Source organism: Thermobia domestica, chromosome 4, assembly GCF_964235325.1.
Source record: "Thermobia domestica chromosome 4, izTheDome1.hap1.1, whole genome shotgun sequence".
NCBI lineage: Eukaryota > Metazoa > Arthropoda > Insecta > Zygentoma > Lepismatidae > Thermobia > Thermobia domestica.
The window spans coordinates 42,679,357-42,705,723 of NC_137457.1; the positions used below are offsets into that span (position 1 = coordinate 42,679,357).

At 33.4% G+C, this 26,367-nt stretch overlaps 1 protein-coding gene across 1 annotated transcript in view; it reads right to left on the reverse strand.

Annotated features, from left to right (window-relative positions):
* The window catches only part of LOC145683304 (brachyurin-like), a 550,784-nt gene that overhangs the window by 406,803 nt on the left and 117,614 nt on the right, over nucleotides 1-26,367 (reverse strand). The window contains exons 2-3 of the mRNA XM_081754666.1: nucleotides 24,120-24,207; nucleotides 11,950-11,997 (exon numbers count right to left, since the gene is read on the reverse strand). Of these exons, the coding sequence (XP_081610792.1) occupies nucleotides 11,950-11,997; nucleotides 24,120-24,207 (136 nt within the window). The remainder of the gene's footprint in view (nucleotides 1-11,949; nucleotides 11,998-24,119; nucleotides 24,208-26,367) is intronic.

A 26,367-nucleotide genomic window follows, 5' to 3' on the forward strand; every position in this document is an offset into this window, starting at 1 on the left:
AAACATTTTTCTATGCTGAGGAACCGAACAATCCCGATCTTCAATATTTATCCGGATCTGTCAGTAAATGCTTGTTCTTCGCCTAAATCTTGTGTCTCCTTTAATAGAACATTGTCTGTAATTGTCTAATATATCATCAATTCGTGAGCACGCCATGTTTAGAAAGGTCTGCACACATTTTACTTAAATATCAGAAAAATCACCACCAGTCAGTTCGCAAAAATTTTGAAACAGAAAGCATGGGATGTATATTTCAGAAATCATTCTTGCTTAGTAATTTAGGATTTGGTAAAGTGGATGATGAGACGATAGCACGTTCATAAGAATTTGTGGTGAATCTCTACACCGATTCAGAAAAGTCTTTGATCAGTGCTCGCTGTGCTGATTTCGTCGGTCACAAAAAGCAGAACATCTCAGTAAAATGAAGTCTTCTCTAATGCTCCACATCAAGCGAGCACTTCTTCAAACATACATTTAGCGGCACGCCAGCGACTGGAATATTGTTTTCCTTCGACTCGAACATTTTGTTTGGCAATCTACGAAAGAAAAATTGTACTCAAATAAACTATTCAGCAGCCTATGACTAAAAGTTGCACAGAGTTAAAATCTTGCACATCTAAACATACGCAAACACGTGGGACACAAACAATTGCAAATGTGTGCGGGCTTCAGTAGAGTGCACGAAAACCTATAGCTGTATTGGTAGGAAGTATTATATCGGTTATACTTACTTATAAGCACTTAGCAGCATGTACCAGAAAATGATTCATCTAATTAGGATTTAAAAGACTAAAGAAATATGTAATTTTGCGAAGACTTGATATGATAATGCAGAATAATATTATAGTTTTGCTTGTTTCCAGTAATTAGTAAGCACGTAATGAAGTTCGATATAATATTCTCATAAATTACATACAGAATACAAAGAGAGTTATTGAGGTTTATCCATAAACATTTTTAAAGTGATCATTCAGAAAATACAGACCATTCTTGATTTACGAAATGCCTTTCAGGTGTACAACGATGTTATCAATGATTGTACACATCACCTTTAAATTGTGTTTGCCCTCATTTGAGACATCTTTACTTAGGTTCATATCTTATTTATATTTTCTGCTTTTTGATTATGGTAAGATAAACATTTTTGCTAAAGAAATAAGGAATTATTTTCAACGGCTGGTAGAAATACTATACAAAAATAAACTTGAAAAATTTAAATCTGGTCAACATTTTGTGACCCTAACGCAAGGTCGTATCAAGTGATCGGAGATCCAGAAATAATCATGACAGTGCATGAGAGCACAAGGAAGGAGAGTTTGAACTGTTCTTAAAATATTGGAAAAAATCAGCTATTATCTCCGAAACGAAACATTTATCGACTGACGTGATCTGAAATTCAATGGTGCCATTCAGAGCATCAATCAGCATCGAATCAAAGTGCACTTTCCTTCCAACGTACCTCGCTGTACGGCTATTTGTGGAAGTAAATGTAACAATATTGGTATCGTTGGAAAGATAATTTCTGCTCTACAAATTTTATTAGAGATGTTCTTTCCGTATGTCAACTCATTGGCGAGATACAGAGCAAAACAGAAATATTTAGGAAAAATATGTCACTTCTTAATGTTTAAGTTTTCCGAAAGCCGGTTGGGTCTATTTAATGAATGATTAGACAAAATCGTAAACACATATTACAGATAAAACCAGAAAAAATAATTAATTAATATTTTGAATATAGTTACGTCCTTTTATTTGAAATTCTAATTTTTGGCTTCAATATAGGGGATGGGGTTGTACGGCGGGACCTTCAGCTAGCATCAAGCGACCGGCGGTCTTGAAATGATCAGGTTAATGGATTAGAGTATTTATGATCCCGGTTGCTTTTACTCTCTCGGGTTGATCCAACTCAATATTTTGGAGACTTTTACACATTCTGGCTCTCGACTACTATGTATATAAGTATTTAAAAGAGAAACGACAATAACGATAAGGAGAAAGAAAAAGTAGTACACACTCGTCTTTGTTTATTTGTATTCTACCGAAAATGAAAAAAAAAAGATATTCACTTAGTTTTCTTTAAATACATTCTTAATGTTATAAAGTACTCTATGTACATAGATTTCAAAATAGTTATAAAACACTGTTAATACATGGGAAAAAGGGAAGACAGAACTTTGCCATGTCAATGAAACGAAAAGTATAACTTTAAGTATCACAAATGTACTAAAAATGTTTATTACTCCTCCGATAATGATTAATTTTTACGAATTTATAAAATAAACACGGGAGAGAAACAAGTGTATGTTCACACTTAGCATCAAATGTATTTTCTGATGGATACCACCATGTATCTTTTTTTTTTTTTACTTAATCTTCCGTTTCGTAATTTTCGTTTCCACCCGATTCCCAAGGGTGATGCTACATGACCTCTAGATTGATATATATAGGAATATTAACTATTCTAGGTAAACAGTGGATCATGACAGAATGTTCATCTTTGGTTCAATCGCAGCATGCATCAAATGGATTTCAACAAACACTACATACGTATGATTCTACATTTTACCATTTAGTTCGTCAATACTATTGCCGTACTCCTTGTTTCGAAGCATAATCGTTAAAACATATTGATAGAACACTAATATCAGTCATTTTGCATTATTTTACATGTTTCAATAATACCTATGTTATGGGTTGTTCTTTAACTCATGTAGGGATTAGTTTGAAAGAAAACGTGAGCTTGCCTTTCACCATTAATCTCAGAGACCACGAAATCTATGGGTTTGTCACTAATATCGGTCATTTTGGATTAATTTTACAAGTCTCGCTATTTATCACCCCTGTGACCACACCTGGCTCTGCCTCTCTCTCTTTCCCTCTCCCCTTTTTCTTCAACTTTCTTCATCCCCATCAATTCAGTGCGGAAAATTATGTATTTAATACTAATGTAGTTCATTTTGATTATTTTTAGATTTCTTGCTATTACCTAGTACCTATCAGAGACGAATGGGAGGCATACGAATGGAGTTTCACCATTGATCTCAGCCAAGGCAAAAACTATAAATTCAAGAGTAATATCAGTCATTTACTACACTGTATCACGGTGTAAACTCGTTTCCTCTTACATACATCTAGCATCACACTCTTGCTTTAATTATTGTCTCTTTTAGCTGAAATATATAATAATGGGACGTTACATCAGCACAAACTTACTTGCGAGAGATCAAAGCCAGGACACCGTGCAATAGATGTGAGCGCACTGGTCTATTATTGAGCCACCGTCCCCTTCAGCTAACAAGTAAGGGTTACGCTATGGCTCCGCTGAGATCCGAACTGGACAATTATGTTTGCATTTGATATGCTATAACTATACAAATCCCAAAGTTATACGTGGTATCGGGCGGAATGTCGTAATTTACAACATATTTTGTAATATAAAAGCTACAAAGTTGGCAGAATTGTTTGAACCGACTCATTTGTTCGGAAACTGTTAGGTAAATTGAAAACTCGGACAATACGTATCCCATCATTTTCAAGGACACACTTTTCGGATAAAAATGTTTGCCCCAGACTGAGTAATCAAATTCAGGTATTATTATGATATATGATGTAACTTATGTTTATTCATGGGACGTAAGGCATACCTATTTTAATATACAGATGCAGTTGTAGTCAGATGAGCACATAGAAACAAACTTGGACATTTCTCATTGAAGACTACACTCACAAATTTCGCGCGCTAGTTTAAAACAAACACGGATATCAAGTGAACCAATACCTTCGACTAAAAAAACGTGAAATTGTCAAAAACATGTCGTAACAAAAATCGAAGCTTTATTCAACGAAACCTAAGAACTAAGCATTTTCACATGAACTTCAGGCAAAAATGTGACTTTCAAAAATTAATCAAAACAGCATCCAATTTCTATCCGCGTCTTCAAATATTTAACCCATTTGATCCCGTTGTTCCAAAATTGGAACATTTTTTACTTTACTTTTATTTTTCATATTACGTGAATAAAGGTAGCAATTTTGTATGGACTTCTTCATTTGGCACCAATGTTTTAGCAAAAGACGTATCTTTGTCTTGAATTGGCGCGAACGATGTGTTCTATCCATATTAGTTGCGTTGAATAAGAACCAATTATCACGTCTCGAAGGAGGTATGTGAATTTTATGTTTATTTGTGAATTTTCTACCTATATAATACTATTTGGGTAGGAGAAGTATAAAGTTTTCAGTGCATGTGAAATGCAACAATTGATTATGATTGTTATTAGTAAAAACGCGTGTTATAATTTTGAATGTTCCAAGATTGGAACAACGGGCAAAACGGGTACATGGAGTTTGCGTTTTGTATGTTCCATTATTGGAACAACGGGCCTTAATGTACCCATAAAGCTATGGAATATGGTAATTTTATTGCATGAATTAGTAATTGTGTCGTACATTTTATGCGCGTATTATTATTTGATGCTATTTGCGCCGCTTTTGAGGGCATTTTACGCCTGCAGTCGAAATTTATTGTTCTCATGGAGGAGGGTAAATTTACACACAAAAAATTGATTTAATTGTTACATCCACGCAGTATGCTTTTCAGTTGAGTTGAGTTGATTGTGAATTTGACGTTCCTGTCAGCAGCGAGGCTATCTGTGAATTGGCCTACTCATTAAAGTAGAATCCGAACCGCATTAACTCTCGCAGGGATCGAAACCGGTCTCCCATGCCAAAGGCGTGTACACTAACCGGTTAGAACAAAGGAGCTCTTTTTCAGTTGAAGGATGACAGCCAAATAGAGTTGCAGGTGACTTGATTGCTCATTCATTGGATCGCAAATTTAATTACCTATATGTAGGAGTTGTTAGGAATGTCTGATTACATTTTGTAACATTTATTATTGATTTCACTTTACTGCAGTGAAACAAAAACAGTAAATTTTGATCATAGATAAAATTATATTATATAGTTATGTGTACTGTAGGGGAATCTTCAGCAGCCTACACAATTTTGCAGGCCCTGACCACCTTCCTGTCACTTCCTTCCCCAATGTTATCATTATGTTGATCACTCGAGTGTAAAATGGCCTTTGAGCTGTATCTCGTAGCTTGTAAATAAATAAATATTTTGTTGTTTTCTATTTTAAATGTGTATTTTACAACTTTGTATGGATTTTATTTATTTCTAGAAATACTGTTTTATTTCAGATAGACTGCCAGCGGTACCAGGATCGATTCACGGTGCAGGCTCTTGGTCGAAAAAGTGTAAGAAGCTTTTCAGACCAGACATCCTCAATGAGGTTTTCTTAGTTCACACCAAGCAAATGCCAGGGTGGTACCTAACATATATGTTTCAGGCCGTTTCCTTTCCCCTGGCTACATTGAAATATTTTCTTTCAGAAACCTGTACCCTTTCAGGCCCGTTGTTCCAAAGATGGAACATTAACAAATTAGGGGTCCTTGACATTTTCGTGAACTATAGTGTATTTAAATATGTTATTTACCTTTATTTCTACCTACCTGGCGGGAACCAAGATTAAATTCGACAAACAATAATTTGGTTTTAAATGGGTTTAAGAACGTATTGTCATCATACATTAATCACAAGCATTTTTTTTTGTGAACTCAATTACATGTTCCCTTCCAATTACGTCTTCGAAATATTCTACTTGAGTATATGAATTCTCGTTCTACGACTTCAAATAAATATGATATAACCTGATCCGGTGATTCGTGTAAAAAATGTGACTTCCAAACTAGTGATAGCAATATTCAATTCCTATGGGGACGTGATTCGAATCAACCCTTATCACGTTCTCAAAATAATAATCAGTAATGTCAGCATTATATATTATAGTAACATAAATTTCGATGATGAAGTTCTTAGAATAACAACTTTAACGTGGAACCCAAGCCAAGCTTCAATTTCTATGGGGACTTCAATATACGAATTCCCATACTACGTCTTTCAAAGAAATACAAAATGCTTTATACCCCTTAGCAACTAAGACCGAATCGATGAATCTGAGCATCATCATGTCTTCAATAACAACGTTCACGTAGAGTCCAATATTCATTTTTCCTATGAGAACTTCAATCATTGATTATAAAGCATCAGCAATCCTTATTAGATTTCAGCCTCAGTTCATAGCCAACGGTGGTCGGAGTCCAAAATTACTAACCAATACACGAACGCTTCACTCAATACCTGGCAAATCATCAAAAAATCATGTTTTATAATGTTTATACATATTCAGACAGTAATCTAAGAGAATGGATGTGCCTTGCTACTTTGAACACACTGGTTTAGGACGGGCCTAAGGGTCAAAGGTCAAAACTGAGCATGCCTGATCACTACTCATGTTCTTAGGAAGAGGCAGATATTTTGAAAAGTAAAAGAGTCTTTAATAATAATAATAATAATAATAATAATAATAATAATAATAATAATAATAATAATTATTATTATTATTATTATTATTATTATTATTATTATTATTATTATTATTATTATTATTATTATTATTATTATTATTATTATTATTATTATTATTATTATGGACAGTAGTTCCAAACAGCTATCTGAATTTTTAAGTAATAATTGTATACAGGGCGAAAGGGTTTCTGAAATATCTTATAAAGAGAGTAATTTTGGTGATTTTGAAAAGTCAAATTTTGAAGATTCTCTGGAGAAAATTTTTGAAAATAAACTGAATGATCTGAAGAGAATATTTTTAAAGGAATTTGAAAGTTTGAAAGAGGAAATTGTGCAATTAAGGTCTCAAAATGAAAAAACTTAATGAATTACTTGTGAATAAATCTTGTAATTGTTCGAGGAAGGTATCAGTTGAACCTTCTCATAAAAATCCTAAGGTTGTAGATATAAGTGTCCTGATCATTTCCCAGAATTAATTAGAAATGAGAATATACAATTTGTTGACTCTAATCAGGAAGAAGTTGAGTTTCATGCGAACAAAGATCAATGGGTTCAAGTTATTTCACGTAATAAAAGGAGATTAGAGAATAAAAGACCAAGAGAGACAGATAATACAGGGAATTTGAGAATGGCTTACATAAAAATCAACGTAAGTTGACTTCTGGTAGTGGTCCTGATAAAATTGATTTGGTTGCTAAAAGTAGAAAAAGGGCATTATTTGTTACTAGATTTGATCCATCAGTAAAATAAAGTGACGTTGAGTCTATTGTGAGTGATAGAAATGTAACCTATGTCAAATGCACTAGATTAAAAACTAAGTACGATACTTATGCCTCTTTTCATGTTGAAGTGTTTGAATCTGACTTTGGGATTATTAATAATCCCATGATTTGCCCAGTGGCATACTAATTGGTCAATTTTATGGTAAACTTTTAACAACTAATTCTGAAAATCATTATAATAATGTTAATAACAACAGCTAATTCAATATGGAAGTCCATATTTTGTATCAAAATGTTCGAGGACTTAGAACAAAAAGTAATATATTCTTTTCTTCTGTTGCCTACTGCCCTTTTGATATTATTGCTGTAACGGAGTCATGGTTTAATTATAAGAAGCATACTGATGATTATTTTCCTGAAACTTATAAATGCTTTCGCTCCGATAGGAATTATACTACTGATCAGTGTAGCAGAGGTGGAGGTGGTTTGTTAGCAGTTAAAACAAATATAAATTGTCAAAGAGATTTGACTTGTTATCTGAAATTGAGTGTTTGGCTTGAGATTGATACATCTAATGGAAAAAAAAATATTAGTTGCATGCTGTTATTTTCATCCAAGTTATTAAGTTACAAATTTTATGAATTATCTTAATTATATTGTTTCCTAAGTGAACTCTTTGAACTATGAAGCAGTGATTATTGGTGATTTTAATGTATCCAAAGTTGACTGGACGAATAGAATGTATCTAATGATATAAACTATTATTCTAAAACCAAGGCTAAAATTCTATTTAATTTTTTAGATGATATGTATTTGAACGTTGCTTCAGGGACATCTGGTCTTGATTTAATTCTTTACAATACTTATGTTCAATCTAATAATTCAGTATTATCTTTGGTCCCGCCTGATCAGTATCATGATCCGATTGAGATTACTGTTAAATTATTATCTCTAATACGAGAGATACCAAGAGATAGCTTTTTGTTATATCAAAAGGGTGATTATCTTTCTTTATATAAAGAAATCGAAGGGTTTCCCTGGGCCAATATTTTGTTGATTACAGATATTGATTCTGTTGCTCACAATATTAATGATGTATAATGAATGCAATTAGGAATAATGTTCCTTTAGTAACCAAATCAATTTCTAGATATCCGAGATGGTATTCTCGTAATTTAATTTACTTGCTTAAGAAAAAGAATAATGCTCACAAGAAGTACAAAAGAACCCAATCTTTTCAAGATTATAATGTATTCTCTAAATTTCGTTTTGATTTTAACAAGCAACTTACTATTGATAAAACTAATTATTATAATGAGATTGAGAATAGTTTAGAAAATAATCATAAAAGATTTTGAAAGTATAAGAATAATAAAATAAATGCTAAAGATGGACAAAAGACAATATTAGTTGACGACGAATTTCTCTCCGATCCTCAACTGATATCAGAAGCTATGGCTAAACAATTTGCAGCTGTTTATCATAAAGATGATATTAATCTGTTTGATGATAATGTTACTTTTATGGCCAGTCAATTTCGTAGTGATCCAATATTTTTTTCTACTAAACAGGTAATTGATGTTATTAAATCTTTAAATGTTAAAACTTCTGTATGTCTTGATCTAATTCCGATTTTTATAATTAAAAGCATATTTGAATTAATTTCACCAATTTTGACATCATTGTTTAATTGGAGTTTAGCATCTCATTTCTATCCTAATGTATGGAAAACTGTTGTTGTAACTCCAATTCCGAAAACTGATTGAAGGTTCGTAACTGATTATAGACTTATTTCTATTCTTGATGCCATACCTAAAATTTTTTATCAGCTTATTTACAATTATCTTTATAGTGCCGTCGAACATTCTATTATACCTGAACAGTACGGTTTTTTGAAGGGTAAATCAACTGATCTAAATTTGAATAAATTTTTGACTTTAGTTTCTCATGTTGGGCATAATCGTGGTCAAGTTGATACTATCTATTTTGACTTTGCCAAAGCCTTTGATAAAATATCTCATCATATTCTTCTTAACGAACTTCATTTCTTTGAAATTCCTAAATCCTTGATACATTGGTTCGCTTCCTACTTGTTTGATTGTAAATTTGTAGTTAGATATATGGGTTGTAAGTCATCTGTGTACAAGATTTCTTCGGGTGTTCCTCAAGGATCCAACTTGGGTCCATTATTATTTTTAATATATGTGAATGATATTGGTAATTATTTGAAATGTCCTTTTTTACTGTACGCTGAAGATCTGAAGATATTTTCTGAAATAGCAAGTAATTATGATCACCTTAAATTACAAGCTGATATTACCTCAGTCTATCAATGGTCTGTACAAAATTTACTTCCCTTGAATATGAATAAAATAAAAAGTATAGCGTTCTCCAGGAAAACGAATATATCGTACTTTTCATACTCAATATACCAGCATAGAATTCAACCTGTATCAATTAACAAAGACTTAGGTGTTATGATGGATTCTAAATTATTTTTTGACCATCATGTTTCTACCATGGTTTCCAAGGCTAGAAGGAATCTGGGACTCATCAAATGGGTTGCTAGAGATTTTAAAGATATTATAACATGCAAAAGCTTATATTGTGCATATGTTCGATCTCACTTTAAATTTGCCTGTTTAATCTGGAACCTTAATCTTTCGAGTATTACTCAAGTTCTGGAGTCAGTCCAGATTTCCTTCTTGGCCTGGTTAAAATATAAATTTAAATTATACGATCTGACTAATAGAGAGATTCTTGCCAAAGTGGATTTACTTGTTCTTGAAGTTGGACGTAATTTAAGGCAAATTAAATTTATTCATGACATAATACATGCTAGACCGAACTTAATTGAATATTTGTATATTAAAGTTCCCCCAGTACAAATCTAGGGCTCACCGTTCTATATTGTGTAATAGTAAATTAGTTGGTTCTCCATCATTTATTTGCGTTGACAACATAAATAAAAAGTCACTTAAAATTGATTTCTTTGGTCCGAATTTTACAGTGCTTAGAAGACAGTTTTTGGATTGTTATATTTAATAAATATACAAAATTCAACCTTAGTTTGTATATTGTCTATTGAATTTTCATCTTTTTCTTTTTATTAATATGGTTTATATTTGTCCATGTGTTCTATCACTAATATTTTTCGTATTTGTTTACTTTTATGATCAACATATGTAATTATTAGTAATACATCCTGCTTAATTGAATATCTATTGAACTGAGGATATGTTTGAAATTTTATTTTATAATTTAGTTTGTATCCAACTGGTGATAAATTTTCTTTATTTACTTTGTTCTGTATTTGGCTGTGATGATTTCATGTATTTTAATTTCTTTTTGTTTGGTTGTCTTTTTTCTTGTAAAATTTTATTGTACATAATTGTATATCATTATGTACATTACCATGACCATTATGGCTTCGGCTGTGGTCCCAATCATTTATAATAAATAAATTATTATTATTATTATTACCATAACAATTGGATTATTAACTAGGGCACATTATATTTCATGGGTGGCTAGCAATTCTGCTACGCCACTAGTCACCCTTAGTCTGTGATTCTCTCTCTTTTTCATTTAGTTTGGACGTGTTTTTTGCGTTTGTATTTCATATTAAACATTTATATTACGCAACCATTTTTAGTGAGTTCTTTTTTTCTTGGAAAAAGTAAAGAAGCTGCTTTTTCTCTGCTACCTATTTGTTACATTTCATCTCGTTCGAGTTGCTTTCGTACGATCATTTTATAACTTTTCATGTCATGTATTGCTCTCACGACAATAAAATCGCCATTCTTGACATTTTTACTTATTCTCTTATTTGGAGTTAGCCTCACTGATATTATTGTAACCAAATTGATATTTGGTGCATTGCCTTTGTAATTTTGGACCAAAAGAACGACTATGTTTTTCGGGGTGGCTAATAATGAAAGAAAGGGAGAATTAAAGGTATGTATGAACTTTTGGAATCGTGTACACAATACGTAAGATAAACTAATTTCTTTGACGCTTAGAACAGTAAGAGTCCAACGTGCTCATGTATGTCGATACGAAATGATTGTTAGAAAGAATTTTCTCAAATTTGTATTAATAATGTAATATTAATTAAGTAATTAATTCAGCATATTAAAGCAATATCATTTATCTTAGAGCCTGGATTTAGAATTGTTCGTAAGGAAGGATATTTACCTTATATTATGTTAAACCAGTTATATTATATAAAGCAATAGTACTTGATTAAAACAACAAACGTTAAATAGTTATTACTTTAGAGAAATTTTGGTACTTTCAGCAGGATCGACTTTAAAATTTTAATGTTGGGTTCTTCGCTTATGAACATATATACATATTTTATTGATTAATTAGAGTAGAAAATTAGTTTTACATTAATGGTCGGTGCTATTTCTTTAATAGTTATCTATCATTAATATAAGTAGATAAAAATGTATTTACTCTTTGTTGTATCTTTCAGCGCTTATTTGTTTTCAAACATTTTGGGTAGGTCTGTGCCTTACACACGTACTCGCTAATGCAGCCTCTATATTTAATTCCCCAACTTTAATAACTGTCTATGAATTTGAGCAAACACGTGTAATAGTTTGAACCGTTGACTTTGTGAGCTAAGCAAAAATACGGATTAAACTATATATTACAAAGCATTAGCAATCTTTATTATATACTCCGTATCTAGTATTTCTTACGAAGTGTTTATTATTATTGTGTTGATTATTATTTGCTATCCGTAAAAGTGTACTAATAAAGTTTAATGAGGAAGTATTTTACTTACCAGGCAAAGCATCGGTTCCGTTATAAATTATAAAACCCGCTTCCGGATCTGTAACAATTTAAGATCGTTATCACAAATATTTTGTAATGAAGATACTTGAAACCTTATTATATTATTTCTCTAAATTTTACATTATGATTAATTTTATTTGTTTCTTTTTAAAATAAAAACAACCTCTCATGGAATATAAAGGTGAAAAGAATACTATATAAAAATGATACTATATAAAGGTAAAATGAATAAGATCAAATTCATAAATATCGTCCCCTATTCTATTTTTCGTTTTTCTAGCAAGGTAGTTAGGAGAAAATCTGTTATTGTACCACTTATAGTTACTATATACATTTCGTTTAGGCAAGTGTTAAACAAAATGTCGAAAAACTATATTTACTTTAGTTATTAATAAAAAATATAAAAACTACAAAATGCCATTCTTTTCTTTAAAAAAGTGTTTAGATATCGCCCATTTTGTTTCTTCTAATATAAAGAAGCAGAAATAGCTGAAGAAATATTGAAAATACGAAAACCGTTTATTAAGTTTTGTAATTTTGCTAACACTTACAAGGATGCTTTAGTTTAATAGGCAAACTAAAGTCTGAAAACTGTATTGAAACTGTGAAGACAAAATGGCAAAGTTGTGTTTAAAATAATATTAATTTTGGTGCTACGGTCAAAATCAAATTCAGAATCACATTAATCCATACAAACTTATATCACAGTTAAACTATTTACGCTCTTTACCTGAAGACCACTCGTCGTGACACCACAGAAAACACTTAATGCAATAAATATATTTTCTTGCCATCTTATCCTGTGAGAATAGCTGTCCACACATTGGCATGTGGCGTTATTGTTGCTGTCTTCCTTATCAGTCGAAACATGTACTGGTGTAGCTTCTGTGTCATTTTTGGTTGATGAGCTTGAAGAATTCTTCTCATCCTTTGTCCGGGACCAATAAACTTCTACGATGTTTTTGTTCCAGAAGTAAATGGTCTAGCAGCAGTAGATGGTTGTTCCTGCGTTTCTTGAAAATGACGTTTCCTACGCAATATAGACTGAACAATGCCTTGTTCGATTGATTCCTGTTTCCTTTTCTTCTTATCTGATTCCATCATTGTTCCTTTGCGCGGTGAAACAGTGACCAATTATGCAGGCCCAGCTCTTTTTGAAGTTGAGGGAATCATCATTGGGACTGCCCTACCAGCTTCCGGATTATTGGGAAGCACATTTCTGTTAGTGTTTGAATAAAGTCCTGGCCTGCTTGCTATTACCTCCACAACTATTTCTTGATGCTCTCTTGCCTCCTGCTCCAATGCAAGAAACTGAGCGTTAGTAAATATATCCGGTTTGAAAGGATAAATACCAGTTTTTTTTTGTAGCCACTTATTGGAATTTCCAACGTAGCAGCTCGGACATAACACTCTGAAAACAGTGAAGCGACTTCTAAATTGCGAACTATCCATCCAGAGTGATTTGAAAGCCAGTTTTCCATAGCCTTTGTATAATAGATCTTGAGTGGATACATGAAATATACGTCAAGGGGCGTAATGTATTGTTATGGTATAGTGGGGGTTAGCGGTAGAACTCCACCGCTCATACCCAGCGAGACCCCACCAACTGTTACGATTATTGGGGGTTCAATGGTTAGCGCGGGCCGCCGATTGGAAACCGGTGGCCAAATACTAACATCCCGGGGACTCCACTATAACTAAAACGTGTTATAGAAACCACACAGTGTGTGTTCGTGACAAAGCGTGAGCACACATTATTGCGGTTAAGACAAGATTCATCAGGAACCTTGCGTTATACGGAGTTAGGAATCGCTTCTCTCTCTTTTTCTTCACCCAGCCAGACGGGGCTGTGAATAAATACATCCCGTATTTATTCTCGGATAATCCTATCCTCATAGATTTGCTAGTATGAAGTAAGGCTGAAAGAGAAAACGCATCAAAGTTGTAACTCAGTTAATTCGTTGTCGGTACCGGAATCTACCCAGGATCTATTCTACTCAGGGAAGTTCAATGAAGAGATAAATTTCAGAATAGTAGAGTTTATTACAATGATAAGATAGTATACAGAAAGAGTACAAGCGAGAAGACAGAATGAGATAAATACTAAATTCTCAATACATACCAAATTCTCAAAAAAATATTAAGGTCACAATTACTTAGTTGAGCCATATTCGAGTCTAGTATTGTCTCTTGGCTATTCCAAACGACTATGTTATCAGATACGACTTTGATTCCATTATTCTCTTAACTTCTATTTAAAGTCGCGGAAAAGGATAAAAATCAGAAAAAGGAGAACAGAAAGAACAAACAAGTAAAGTCACGCTAAAATGATTCAAGTTATTCAGAAGGGACATAGAAGTCTGCTTTACCCAGGCTATGTGCAGGGCGAGGCCGGTCGCCAATTCTAAGTTCGAAAACTATATCTTACAGGAAATCTCAGTGAATCTTCTGAGTCCACACATACCTGACTAGTATCAGAGACTACCAGAGCACCTGATCGTCTTGGAAGTCGAAGAAGAAATGAAGACAGGAACTGATCAAGGCCGTTTTCGACTCCTTATACAATACTTGTCCAAGGTCTACCTTGGACAGAAAAAGGAGGGAGTAGGTGGAGTGCGAAGCTACAAAAGAGAATGGAAGGAGGGAGGTGGGAGTATGCTTCGAGCAAGCTACACTAGCGCCATGTTTCAACCTGGTGGGTAAACGGCTAATCCAACCGGCTTTATTTGCTACAGAAATGCTTCGCCAAGGACATTTTTGATAATAATCATTTTTTATTTCTTATTTATTTTCTCATTTTTTCACTTCCTTGTTTGTAACCATTGCGTTACACAAGGCACAGTACGATTTATATTATTTATTTATGCATAACTTCTTCAGCCCTGAAGCCCGTTCTGTCGGCTTCAGCCGGCTGGAGGCCTACGCAACCAGGTTAACAAAAGTAAACAACTCGTTCTCCGATGCAGTCATCCCGAGCCTCCTCCGTCCCATCAATACCTCCACGTTCCCCACAAGGAGCGCGGAGTTCACAATTAAGGAATCGAGAGCCGGCTATCAGGCTTACACGCCTTATGTAACAAATTTGCGTCGACTCATTTAAGAAAAAGAAAACAAGAAAAAGAAAAAAAGTCAAAATCTATCTCTCGTTACAAAAGAGGTGACATACTTATGCACCAGCCTTGCACATAAATAGGCATAGCCTAGCAGGCTCGTAAAGAAAACCCCGAATCAAGGAAGAGAAAATGCATTCCGTTTCGAAACGGTCTTTCCTCCAAGGTCAAATTCACTTAGTGCGTTCCGTAGATTCCCAGAGAGGAAAGCAAAGGGAAACAAAAGAACGGAAATGAATCGCTGGCTATGTTGTTTTATAAGATGTGTAAAACAAAGATCGGACTTGAAGATCGACAGAGCTAAAAATAGGTCAATCCTGGATGGATTGACGTGGTCGTTTGGAATAGCCCTTTGGGTGAAAGGTCGTACAACCATTTGGTCCTTCTTATCTATGTTCAGGCATGTACTGTAGTCATGAAATAATTATCACTATTGGGAGACACAACAATATACAAGTTGATCATTAACAACAATGTACATCCTGATCATTAAGAAGGTGAATACATATAGAGGGCTTACGTTCCCTTATTAATACATGTTATTGCAACCATTACAGCATTACCCAAAGGATTTCATTGAAGAAGTTTTACTGTGGAACGAATTAATATAAATTGGCTGAAAATGCATGTCTCTAACAAGAATGAACGATAAAAAAGAAGTATCTAAGTAGAACATAACAGTTAATGATAAACATTATTATCATAAGGCGACATTTCAACACAATACCTTTCATTACAACAACAGTGAGGGACAAGGTCATCTAACAGCAAACTCTAACACAGTGAATTATAAAATTTGAGTACATGATGTCCCTATATTCCAGGTTACCTTTCTCGTAATGACAAGAGTATGCCCGCTTATAGTCCAATGACTATTTTATAACAAGGTATTATTATCCATTTTGAATTTTAAAGGCATTACCAAAATTATTGTTAATAATAAAGCTTATTTCTAACATAAGGGAAAGAAAAAGTAAACAGAATTACAAAAATATCTACCAAATGAGAGACAAGGTTGACTAGTGTGCAATACTTATTATGCAATACTAAGATAACAGCAATGGGTTTAATATTTACAGCAAAGTACTAATTTGGTAATGATATCAGTAATACTATCAAATTGGTAACTGGTTACAAACATTCAAACAAATGGTATAGGTTTGATAAGTAGGTAACTTTACAAAGTTGTAGAGCAACCTAAATAATCTTTACTCAAGGATTTACAAATAAAGAGAGAAGTCATTTCTTATAACAACATACACTAGCGCTCCTGTACTGAGCTCAGATTAATTTTATAGTTAATGTGTTTCCTCGGTTATACCTTCATATTTAACCCTAGGTTATACCAAGAACCAAGTAAGAGCAGAGAAAATAATTTAACAATATTGGTATACTAGCAAGTGGACAATAATTAGAAAGTACAATGTTTGAGGCCCTAGGATTCAAGCGCTCTACAATACCCAAGGGAGGACGTTATTGGTTCACAACCCGGACCTTGTAAACGGAAAGTAAAGTCAAATCGAGGTTTCTCTGTGGCTCGGGTTCAAACCTTTCAAGGCCCTAAATGCTCATTGTGTATTCCAGCGAGTCGAACCTCATTATGGAATTGTGAGTCAAAATATGAGTGAAATATCTACTGCTTCCACTGCTATTCTGAGATACATTTCGTTCTGAAGTTATGCTGATTAACAGTGGCTGATCACATTTGCCATTATCTGTTTAGTAGCACGTTATGCCCATTTGTATCTGATAACAAAATTAATACTCTTTACATATTCCATTGTTTGAACATTGCAATCAGTAGAGAAAACATTAGTTGAAAACATTATAGGAATTCCAATATGAAAAATTCGACGCTGAAGGCATTGGATTGAAATACATCCGTAATACGGATACGTCATATATTGTATACGGAAACACAAGCAACTGTCAAGGTTAACAGAAGTGGCTGTATAAATTTCATATCTGCTCAGCTAGAAGCAAACTGCAAACTGATGCAGCGAGTAATAAAAGCTCTTTTTTGTACATGACGTATGAGGAATGTGCTAAGGAGAATTTAAGGAACCATAATGAAGCAATGATAAGAATTTACAGTACATGATCCAATTAAAGTTAATATTCTACACACATTATGTTTGAATCAATCTATCCCAAATTACAAACAACCCTCGACTGTATTGTTCAAAATCTGTTCAGCAACAAGGCTAAGCACAACAAATCTGGGTGGTTCAACATAGATCCGCACCGGTCAAAAAAAGAGCTAGAACGACGATGTGGGTATAGGGAATGTCTAGATGGGCCGACATGGATCCCATATAGACCCACATCGATCAACTATGGGAGCTGTGGGTTCAGAGAAGATCTGGGTGGTTCAACATAGGTCCCACATAGGTCATCTAGGGAGCTAGAACGACGACCTGGGTATGAGGCAGATCTAGATGGGCCGACATTGATCCCACATACGAAGGTATTGTTCAACCAGGGACCAAGATCGGTGATGTTGATATACGGCAGATCTAGATGGGGATTAATGACAACCACTGGATCGGACCAACATTGATCTGGAAGAATCCACCTGGGACCCACATAGATCAACACGGACGCCAATGTCGATCGACATAGATTTGCCGATCTTGGCCAATGTCGGCAAAATGTTTGCCATTCTCCATCGATCCACTTCGACACCGACATCCATCCCACCAACAAATCTCATGTTGATCGACATCGGCCCACCAATTGTGCTACTGGGGAATAACCGTTTTCTTTGCAATATGATTCTAGCAAGAGGAGGAATTAAGAGGGCTCAAGCTGTAGTACCGGTCAATGTAATAGGAGAAACCAGTTTCCAGGCTGAATGTGTACTACAGAACTTTGTAAGTATTCAGACTGTGACCCACTGCATCATTTTGCGGTGTTACTATAGTTAAATCCTCGTAGGTTAGTCTATGTTCAAATTTAGATGGGGCGTGAAAATTATTTCTTCAACGCGTATTATAAGCATGTACATTTTTATTGAAGTTCAAACATTTGTATATATTATTACCTGATACATATGTAAACATTATAGTGGTAAAATACTTAAATATTTTAAACAGCTGTCGACGGGAAGTCTACAGTTTAGGCATAAAATTCTAACCACTTTCGTTTCAATTTAAAAGTAATGTCACTCTTACTACTATTACCGCAAAATATATTATTGTATTTTAATACTGCATGAAAGGTATCGTAATATATGGTTTATTCTGTTGGTAGATTTATTTTTCCCTGATAGTTCTTATTGCATGGTAGAGGCGATTTAATTTAGAAACAGTTATTTATGTTTCTCCCAAATGATATTGCAGTCTAGTCTTGCTCCTAAGAATGAACCTATTTTATTTGGATATAGTCATTTGATTTTATCAGAAGATAGAATGATTTTTAAAAATGAAAGTATTTCAAAAAGCAAAAATAAAAAAAAATCAGAATTAGGCACAGATAAAACATGTTAAAGGGTTAGACTTCCTTCTCTGAAACTTTCGACTCTTTAGGTTGCCATTTGAAAGAGCAAGGTGTTTTTACACTTACTGGTGGAAACATAATCGGGTGATTCTGAAGCTAAGTATTGACAGAGGGGACCGCTTTAAATAATCTTCAAATAATAGTAATATACTTTGGTCAATTTAAGTTTGCCATCACCAATATTTGTAGAACTGATTCTGATAAAATCAATTGCTGAATATCACTAGGATTTCTCAATAAAATGCAGATATTGATTTTCGTCATAGATTTGTATTTTACTTACAAATTTCCCTTATACCACTGTGCTCAATATTGTATCCTTGAGTTACTGTAAACAATAATACAAGGTATTCTTGTAGGATCTGTTAACCATTTTGCAGAATTCTTTACGTGGAAGAGAAGTTTTAAGTGAGTACAAGATACCTAATTGTTTGAGATCCAGGACGAGACATTTACTAACTGAAGTAATCATACGTCACATTGGCGCCTGCAAAAGGTTTGTTCAGTAAAATACTTGAACAAAAGAGCAGTATTTTCTGATTATTTTGTTATACGTAAGATTTATTTATGCATGCATTTTTAATTGCATTCTTATTGTAGCTCTAAATTTGTTTTATATTTTGATTTGTTTCAAAGTGTGATTAAATTGTAACCATGATATAGAACGTGTTGTGAAGTGAAAGAGGTTTTTTTTTGTTTTTAAAAAAACTGAAAGTGTTAACATGTGGTATATCTGTGTGGCAAAATAGTAATAACGTAATGATTAAGCTTGAAGAATTTGTATATCCATAAAAGTGTACTACCTATGCATCTCAATACTACATATTGTCTTTATATTTAGAGAAACAATTTGTTTTTGTCTAACAAGGAGAGGGAGAACATTTTGTATATAATAAATTGATAATCTTGTATAGGATTTAAATTCTTGTTCTGTTTCTTATTACATTTCTTTGAACGATGTTCCTTTGGTAAAGATACATTGAAGAATATAAGCGTTGTTACTACTAGATTGGAGAGAAGGTGGTTCTCCATACATCTGGGTTGTCTGTGTTACTGCCAGATAAGTACGAGAAGTTATTTAATCTTCCTGATTTTGAGTTAGTTAATAGTTCTAGCGATAGTTTGTAATTTACTTATAAAGGATAGGAATCCTTATTGACGAAGAGAACGCGACATAGAATTACTTTCATAGACGTCCTGTGGAAAGGAAAGAAGAACATTTAGATTCGGATCAATCTTCTACTCAAGTTGTTTTAGTCTCGGAAGCTAAGATGACTATACGAAAAAAAAGTAGTTTAGAGTCAGCATTGGATTCTTCTGGTGAGCCAGTTAAGAATGAGAAGGTTTCTTCTGATAGGAATAAAAAATAGTATGCTACCAGGTTCCTATTAGAGATAGACATAGAGATTGTTTTTTCATTAAATGAATGTCGATATCATAAAACATAAACTTCTTAAGAGATCGGCATATTTTTTAGCTTCTATATATTTGTGCATAGACGCGATTTTCCCCTTTTTGTATTGATATTTTACAAAGAGATGCAAGTCCATTAACAGGGAGCCTAAAAATAAGATGACCATCCATCTCGATTACAATCGGATCTATAATTGTTTATCTATCCGAGGCAAAGTTCCTTTACTGGGTTTTATAGCAAGTTATATAGCAAGTTTAATACTAAATTTTATAGCAAGTACCGCCAAGAAATGTAGCAACACGCAGAAGAGTCATTTCCTGTTATTCTTTTCCGAAAAAAAAAGAGTGGAACAATTACTTCTAAGTAGGAGTTTTGAAAAGTTGGTGCAATACCTTGCACTAAGTATGTTGCCTAAGGTTGCACAATAGCTTATAAGAGCAATTCCATATTGTGAGATTTTTCATGGCGATGTCGGAAATAAGGAGCATAGTAACAAGAGAATCGAATGCAATGTAACAGCCCATCGATGTTTCTTACAAGTGAATCTATAATTACTTTATCTTACGGCATCCGGACCAGAGTGTGCCATTTCTGTATTTGTATCCGGGTGGATACGCATCACCCTTCGGCGGAGTCGTTGCAATATAAACGCGAAGTTACTAGTCATAGAACTCTATTTCCCAAACTTCAATCAGAAGAATAGAGGGTATAATAAGGACGCCAAAGAATTATAGACACTTTTTGGTTATCTAAGTTTACAAAAAGAAGCTAGCGAGGGAGAAAGACATTTAGTGGTCCTTTTTAAAGAAGAGTGTCTTAATAACAGTTATTTAGTTAAAGCATTTTAAGAAGAGTAGTTAGTAAGAGCAGTTAGTAACGAGTTACTTAAAGAGCCCCTTGTGAACCAAGCAGTCTTAAAATTGTAAATCGACCCAAGAAAGATAACAAAAGCTTTAGAAATGAGACAAGTGCTTAAAAATTAGTGCGGTTTCAACAGTTTGTGTGAACCAATCAGTCTTAAAATTGTAAATCGACCCAAGAAAGATAACAAAAGCTTTAGAAGTGAGACAAGTGCTTAAAAAATTAGTGCGGTTTCAACAGTTTGTGTGAACCAAGCAGTCTTAAAATTGTAAATCGACCCAAGAAAGATAACAAAAGCTTTAGAAGTGAGACAAGTGCTTAAAAAATAGTGCGGTTTCAACAGTTTGTGTGAACCAAGCAGTCTTAAAATTGTAAATCGACCCAAGAAAGATAACAAAAGGTTTCGAAGTGAGACAAGTGCTTAAAAAATTAGTGCGCTTTTAACAGTTGGTGTGTGTATGTGAGTGCGAGTGGTCGGTGCTTTTCATAAATGGAGTACTACGATTTGGACAACCCAGTTATAATCAAACCGAACTACAATCTGGACGAGATTCCAGAAACAATTGGTGACAAAATATTCGAAAGCGTGTTTAAAATTACTGCCTACGGTGAGTTTTAGAAAATACTAAAAGAACAAAACTTCTTCGAAATTAACTGCAGAATTCGTTACGGCAAATACTAAACCCTGGCTGACCAAAGGAATTATAACTTCGATCAAAATATAAGTTACTAAGAAGCAATACCTTAAAAGCACAACAACGAGCAACGTTCTACAAATCCAAAATTTGGCATTATATAAACATCAAAAGGCAGAAAAACTTTCTCGACGCAATTTATAAAGAGGATAACAGCTCCATGTGGAAATTAATAAAAAAAATACCTAAAGAGAAACAAAATCGCTTAAGTCTCTTTCTCCGGAGCATATTATAAAACGAAAGTGCCAAAATCTAAGAACAAGTCGTTTCGGAGTAAAAATATGGAAGACCTTATACATTTTTTTGTAAAGTTTGGATTGTAACTGGAGAAAAAGATACCGGAAACAGAAGAAGTAACACAGGACTCACCTATATCCATTGACTTACAATTGGAACCTGTCACCAGAGAGGAATTGGAAAATATAATAAACAATATGGATTGGCAAAAAACTAAGGAGAACGTGGAGTTTCGGTTTCTTCCCTTAAGAACTAGAGTGGTCTTCTTATAAAAAGTGTTGTGCTATATTTTTAGTTTGTGTATACAGAAAGGATATATTCCAGGTAAGCTAAAACAATTTAGATTAACTCCACTGTACAAAGGAGATGATATTAACTTGCCTAGCAATTATCCTACGATTTCTAGTCTTTTTATGTTTCCAAATTGTTAGAGAAATGTTTGCATGAGAGATTGGTCTTCATTTTAGAAGGTAATAATTCATTTTAAATCATCATTATGGATTCAGAAAAGACAAGAATACAAAATGCAATATTAGAACAACTAAAAGAATTGCAAAAGAACAACAAATTTAAGATCGCAAACTATTTAGATGTAAAGAAAGCATTTGACACAGTACCACAAGGAAAAAAACTTTTAGCCAAACTAGAGAGAATAGGATTCCGAGGTAACGCTCTAAAGTTAATTAAATCATTCCTCTCCAACATATATTTTAAAACAGTGGTAAACGGTATGTGTTCTAATTATAACAGATTACAATGTGGCGTACCCGAAGGTTCTTGTTTGTTTCCTTTATTCTTTGCTATGTTTGTAAACAGTATTGGCAAGTTAGATTTGGAGGAAAAAAAATTATTATTTGCTAACGATACATTTTCTAATATGGCAATTACATATTTAATTGATGGCTACGATACAGATAGTCAATACTTCTGCTCCAAATAGTCATCTTAGAACAATAACATCGCTAAAGTCTCTTTTTCCGGAGCATATTATAAAACTTAAGTGCCAAAATCAAAGAACAAGATCGAAAGAACAACGTATTAGCATAGCAGTTCAGCGAGGAAATGTGGCTTCCATTTTAGGTACATTACCTCCTGCAAAATTATTAGAAGTTTTTCTTTTATAACTAACTATTCAAAATTTGCTCTTTATCTTGTATATCTTTTAAAATAGGTATAAAGGTCAAGATGTATATATAAAAAAAAAACATCATACCACCGACCCAGATTAGTAATAATGATACTATAAGGTTTCCAAGTAGACAACGTTTAATTTCTGTTTTAATAGTTCTATGGGTGTGAAACCCTTTCATTGTTTGTAATTTTAAGTTTCTTACTTACAGAATATGCAAAAGTTCCAGTTTGCCCCGTTAAGTTTTGTTCCAAATTAACTATTTTAACTTCAATCTTGTCCGCCTTATATATCAATATCTCACTTGTTACTGGTATTAAAGGCTCCGTCCCATAAACATGTGATATGTTTCTACTGCCTGATTCCCCCTATACCTCAAAAACTCCCTTAATACTAATTTCATTGATCCTGCGTTGTTAAAATCTCTTTAACTTGGTGTGGTGTATGTGATATTTGTTTTATGTTGCAGAGGTTTTGCTAAACTATCAGTCCTGCTACGAGTTCGTTATGAATATTTAATGAAAGAATTCACTTTTCTACATGATGAAGCTGCTTTCTTTACGTAAAACCTCAAACCTAAATTACTGCATTTTTCTTCTGCTTGCGGTCGATTTTTCAATATATTCAACATCTCTATACATAGGCGTTCCGCAACCTGAGAACTCATAATGCGTTCCAGGTTGCCTATGTTATATCATATCAAGCAATTTGGAAACTCAACTTTTCAAATGATTGAACGGAAATATCATTTAAATAATGCGTATAATTACTATATATATTTGAATTTGAGATTTGATTTTATCTAAAGCATGCTGTTAGTAGGCTAGGGAAGTAACTGAAAATAGGAATACATATGTAGGTTTTATTCAGCTACTGATTTATTTGAGTTAATTACTGTTCAGGACACGATGGACGTTTAACATTTGTAATTGGAAACATTCAGAAATTATTTTTGTTTCAATTTTCCAATTGTTAAATATTTTGCAATTACTCCCCAATATTTGCTTCTATTGTACTACATACATTTTACTATAATAGGAGATGCATTGTAGTTTGGAGGTCCTTCAGGATAACCAAATATAAATAAATATTTTTTGTTGAGGCAATACGTGCATTTAAATTAAAGCGTTCATTCAGAGTACTCATTCTTCGGAATGCATTATTCGTTATTTATATCTTAATGTAAAACTATGTAAAATTTGAGTATTTACTTACCTTCAGTGTCAATAAAAGCTGAAGTGGTAAACCGGCATACAATAAGATGAACAATGATGGTTTTAATCATTGCCGTGTGTTGAATCACCTACAAAAAATATTGATACTTGTCCACATAAAAACAATACAAATAATTACTTATTCTTACGATATAGTTAAAAATTCTTGTTTTTGAAATATAGGTCTATGAAATTTTTATTTCATATTCTTACTAGTAACAACATTTTCCTTGTTTTTCTATTCATCAATTCAAGCTCTTACAATTGCTACCTATACTAAACTTGTAGCTTATTTTTAAACATTCGTAAAGGTGAAAGATTATTTACTTCTTTTTAAAATTTATTGATAGTAAAATACGTAAAATGAAGAATTGAATAGGTCATTTGTTTCAGTTTGCTTTTAGTATTTTAATCAATATAAAATAAACAATTACAAAGCTCACTAAGTAATATTATATTTTGAATTATCTCTTTAACTTATGAATATTCAATAATACCGAACTAGGTAAGGAGTATGGGTTTACAAGGATTGTCATTAACAACCTGCAGTATCTTCTGAAAGTGGCAGCACATATATACTACGAATGCTTACCCGTCTCCAGAAGAGTAATCGCGAGTATGGTGCAAGATATATATTGTATCGCTGTGAACTAAATGAAGACGAGTTTTTCGGTAGAATAGTAAACATTGATGAATGCTGACTTTATAATGAAAAAAAAAAAAACAAACGACATGAGCAAACAATGAAAAAACCCCTTCTCCTCATCCCTAAAAAGGCGCAAGTGCAGAAGTCGGCCGCTAAGGTGATGCTCACATTTTCTGTAATTTTGAACGAATCATCATGACAGACTAAATACCACAGGGGCAAATTATTTCTGGTAATTATTATTTCCACCTTCTAAGTTGCGAGAGTCAGAATGAGTTACTAGTAGCACCCAAATATTCAACGTACCTATCACTAAGTGACATATTTGTCTTCCTAGAAATGAAGTGTCTACTCAATATTATTTTGGCAGTATGAATGACATCATTTCTAAGGTTGAACTGTAGTTTAAAGCCAAACTGCAGAATTATACAAAACGGGTTTATGGAAAGTAAAAATGTTTCTTTAGGCATGCTTACTACATAGGGAAGAAGTAATTTCATCATTTTTTCGGAGTTGTCCAAAATGCACCTCTTTCAGGTGAGATTCTTGCACGAACTTTCTGCACACCCCATGTACTATATATTGTTGAAATACTTTACTCCATTAGAAATAGACCACAGTTGGAAAGATGTAAGTTGATTTTGATTCCACAAGACATTATAACGATGCTACACCACACGATCCATATTCATTTTATTTGCTGAGGGTTTCAGGACAGATGAGAGATGTACGTAGAGCCCTAATTTTTCATGTAGCGAGAGAACTACTACTGCTTATCTATACTATGACGGAAGAAGTTTAATTGTACTTATAGATATGTTTGTGACGAAAGTCATGGTATCAAGCTATGGTATCAAGAACTATAACCTTACCGTCCTGGAGATTGTATGTTATACACGTTTGACGCAACGTAGTCAATGTTATCGTATATTTCAGTAGTATAGTATGAAGTTGGTCCGATATTGTAAGGAAACTGGTGTCACTTTAGAATCTGCAGTCTATTGTAGAATATCTGGTTGTATACCAATTTAGTTGACCAAATTGGAGGCACTCATCATGAGTTATTTTGCTTGTTAAGCAGTACTTACGAGTTTAATCCCAAGTTCTGATCAACCATCATGGCGTAAAATATCTAGTCCCTTTGTAGGTATTGTATTTAAATTTCTGAGGCAAGGGTATCAGCGGATTATAAATAAGTATGTGAATGTTTTAGAATAAAGAATAAAGTGAGCGCTTATTCTTATTTGCAATAAAGTGAGATTGCGCTCAAATTTACTGCGACCATTAGATTCATAGAATAACTAGTTTCTATGTTTTTTCTTATTTAACTTAAAGTCACTACTGACTACAACATTCGAGAAAAGCTGTACTATGGATTCGAATTTCTGTTAACATGTATGTTTTTTCCTAATGTTACTAAAGCTATTTCGCAAGCATATTGGAATAGATAAATATTCGGTATGATGATAGAGATTCTAGTGTATGACATATAGAAGTTGAGATAAAATAAAAACTTGAAAAATATATGAATGAAGAATGTGGAGTTGTTTAAAGTAACTAAGGCAATATGGTAAAATATGATAGAATACCTAACTCAAGATTC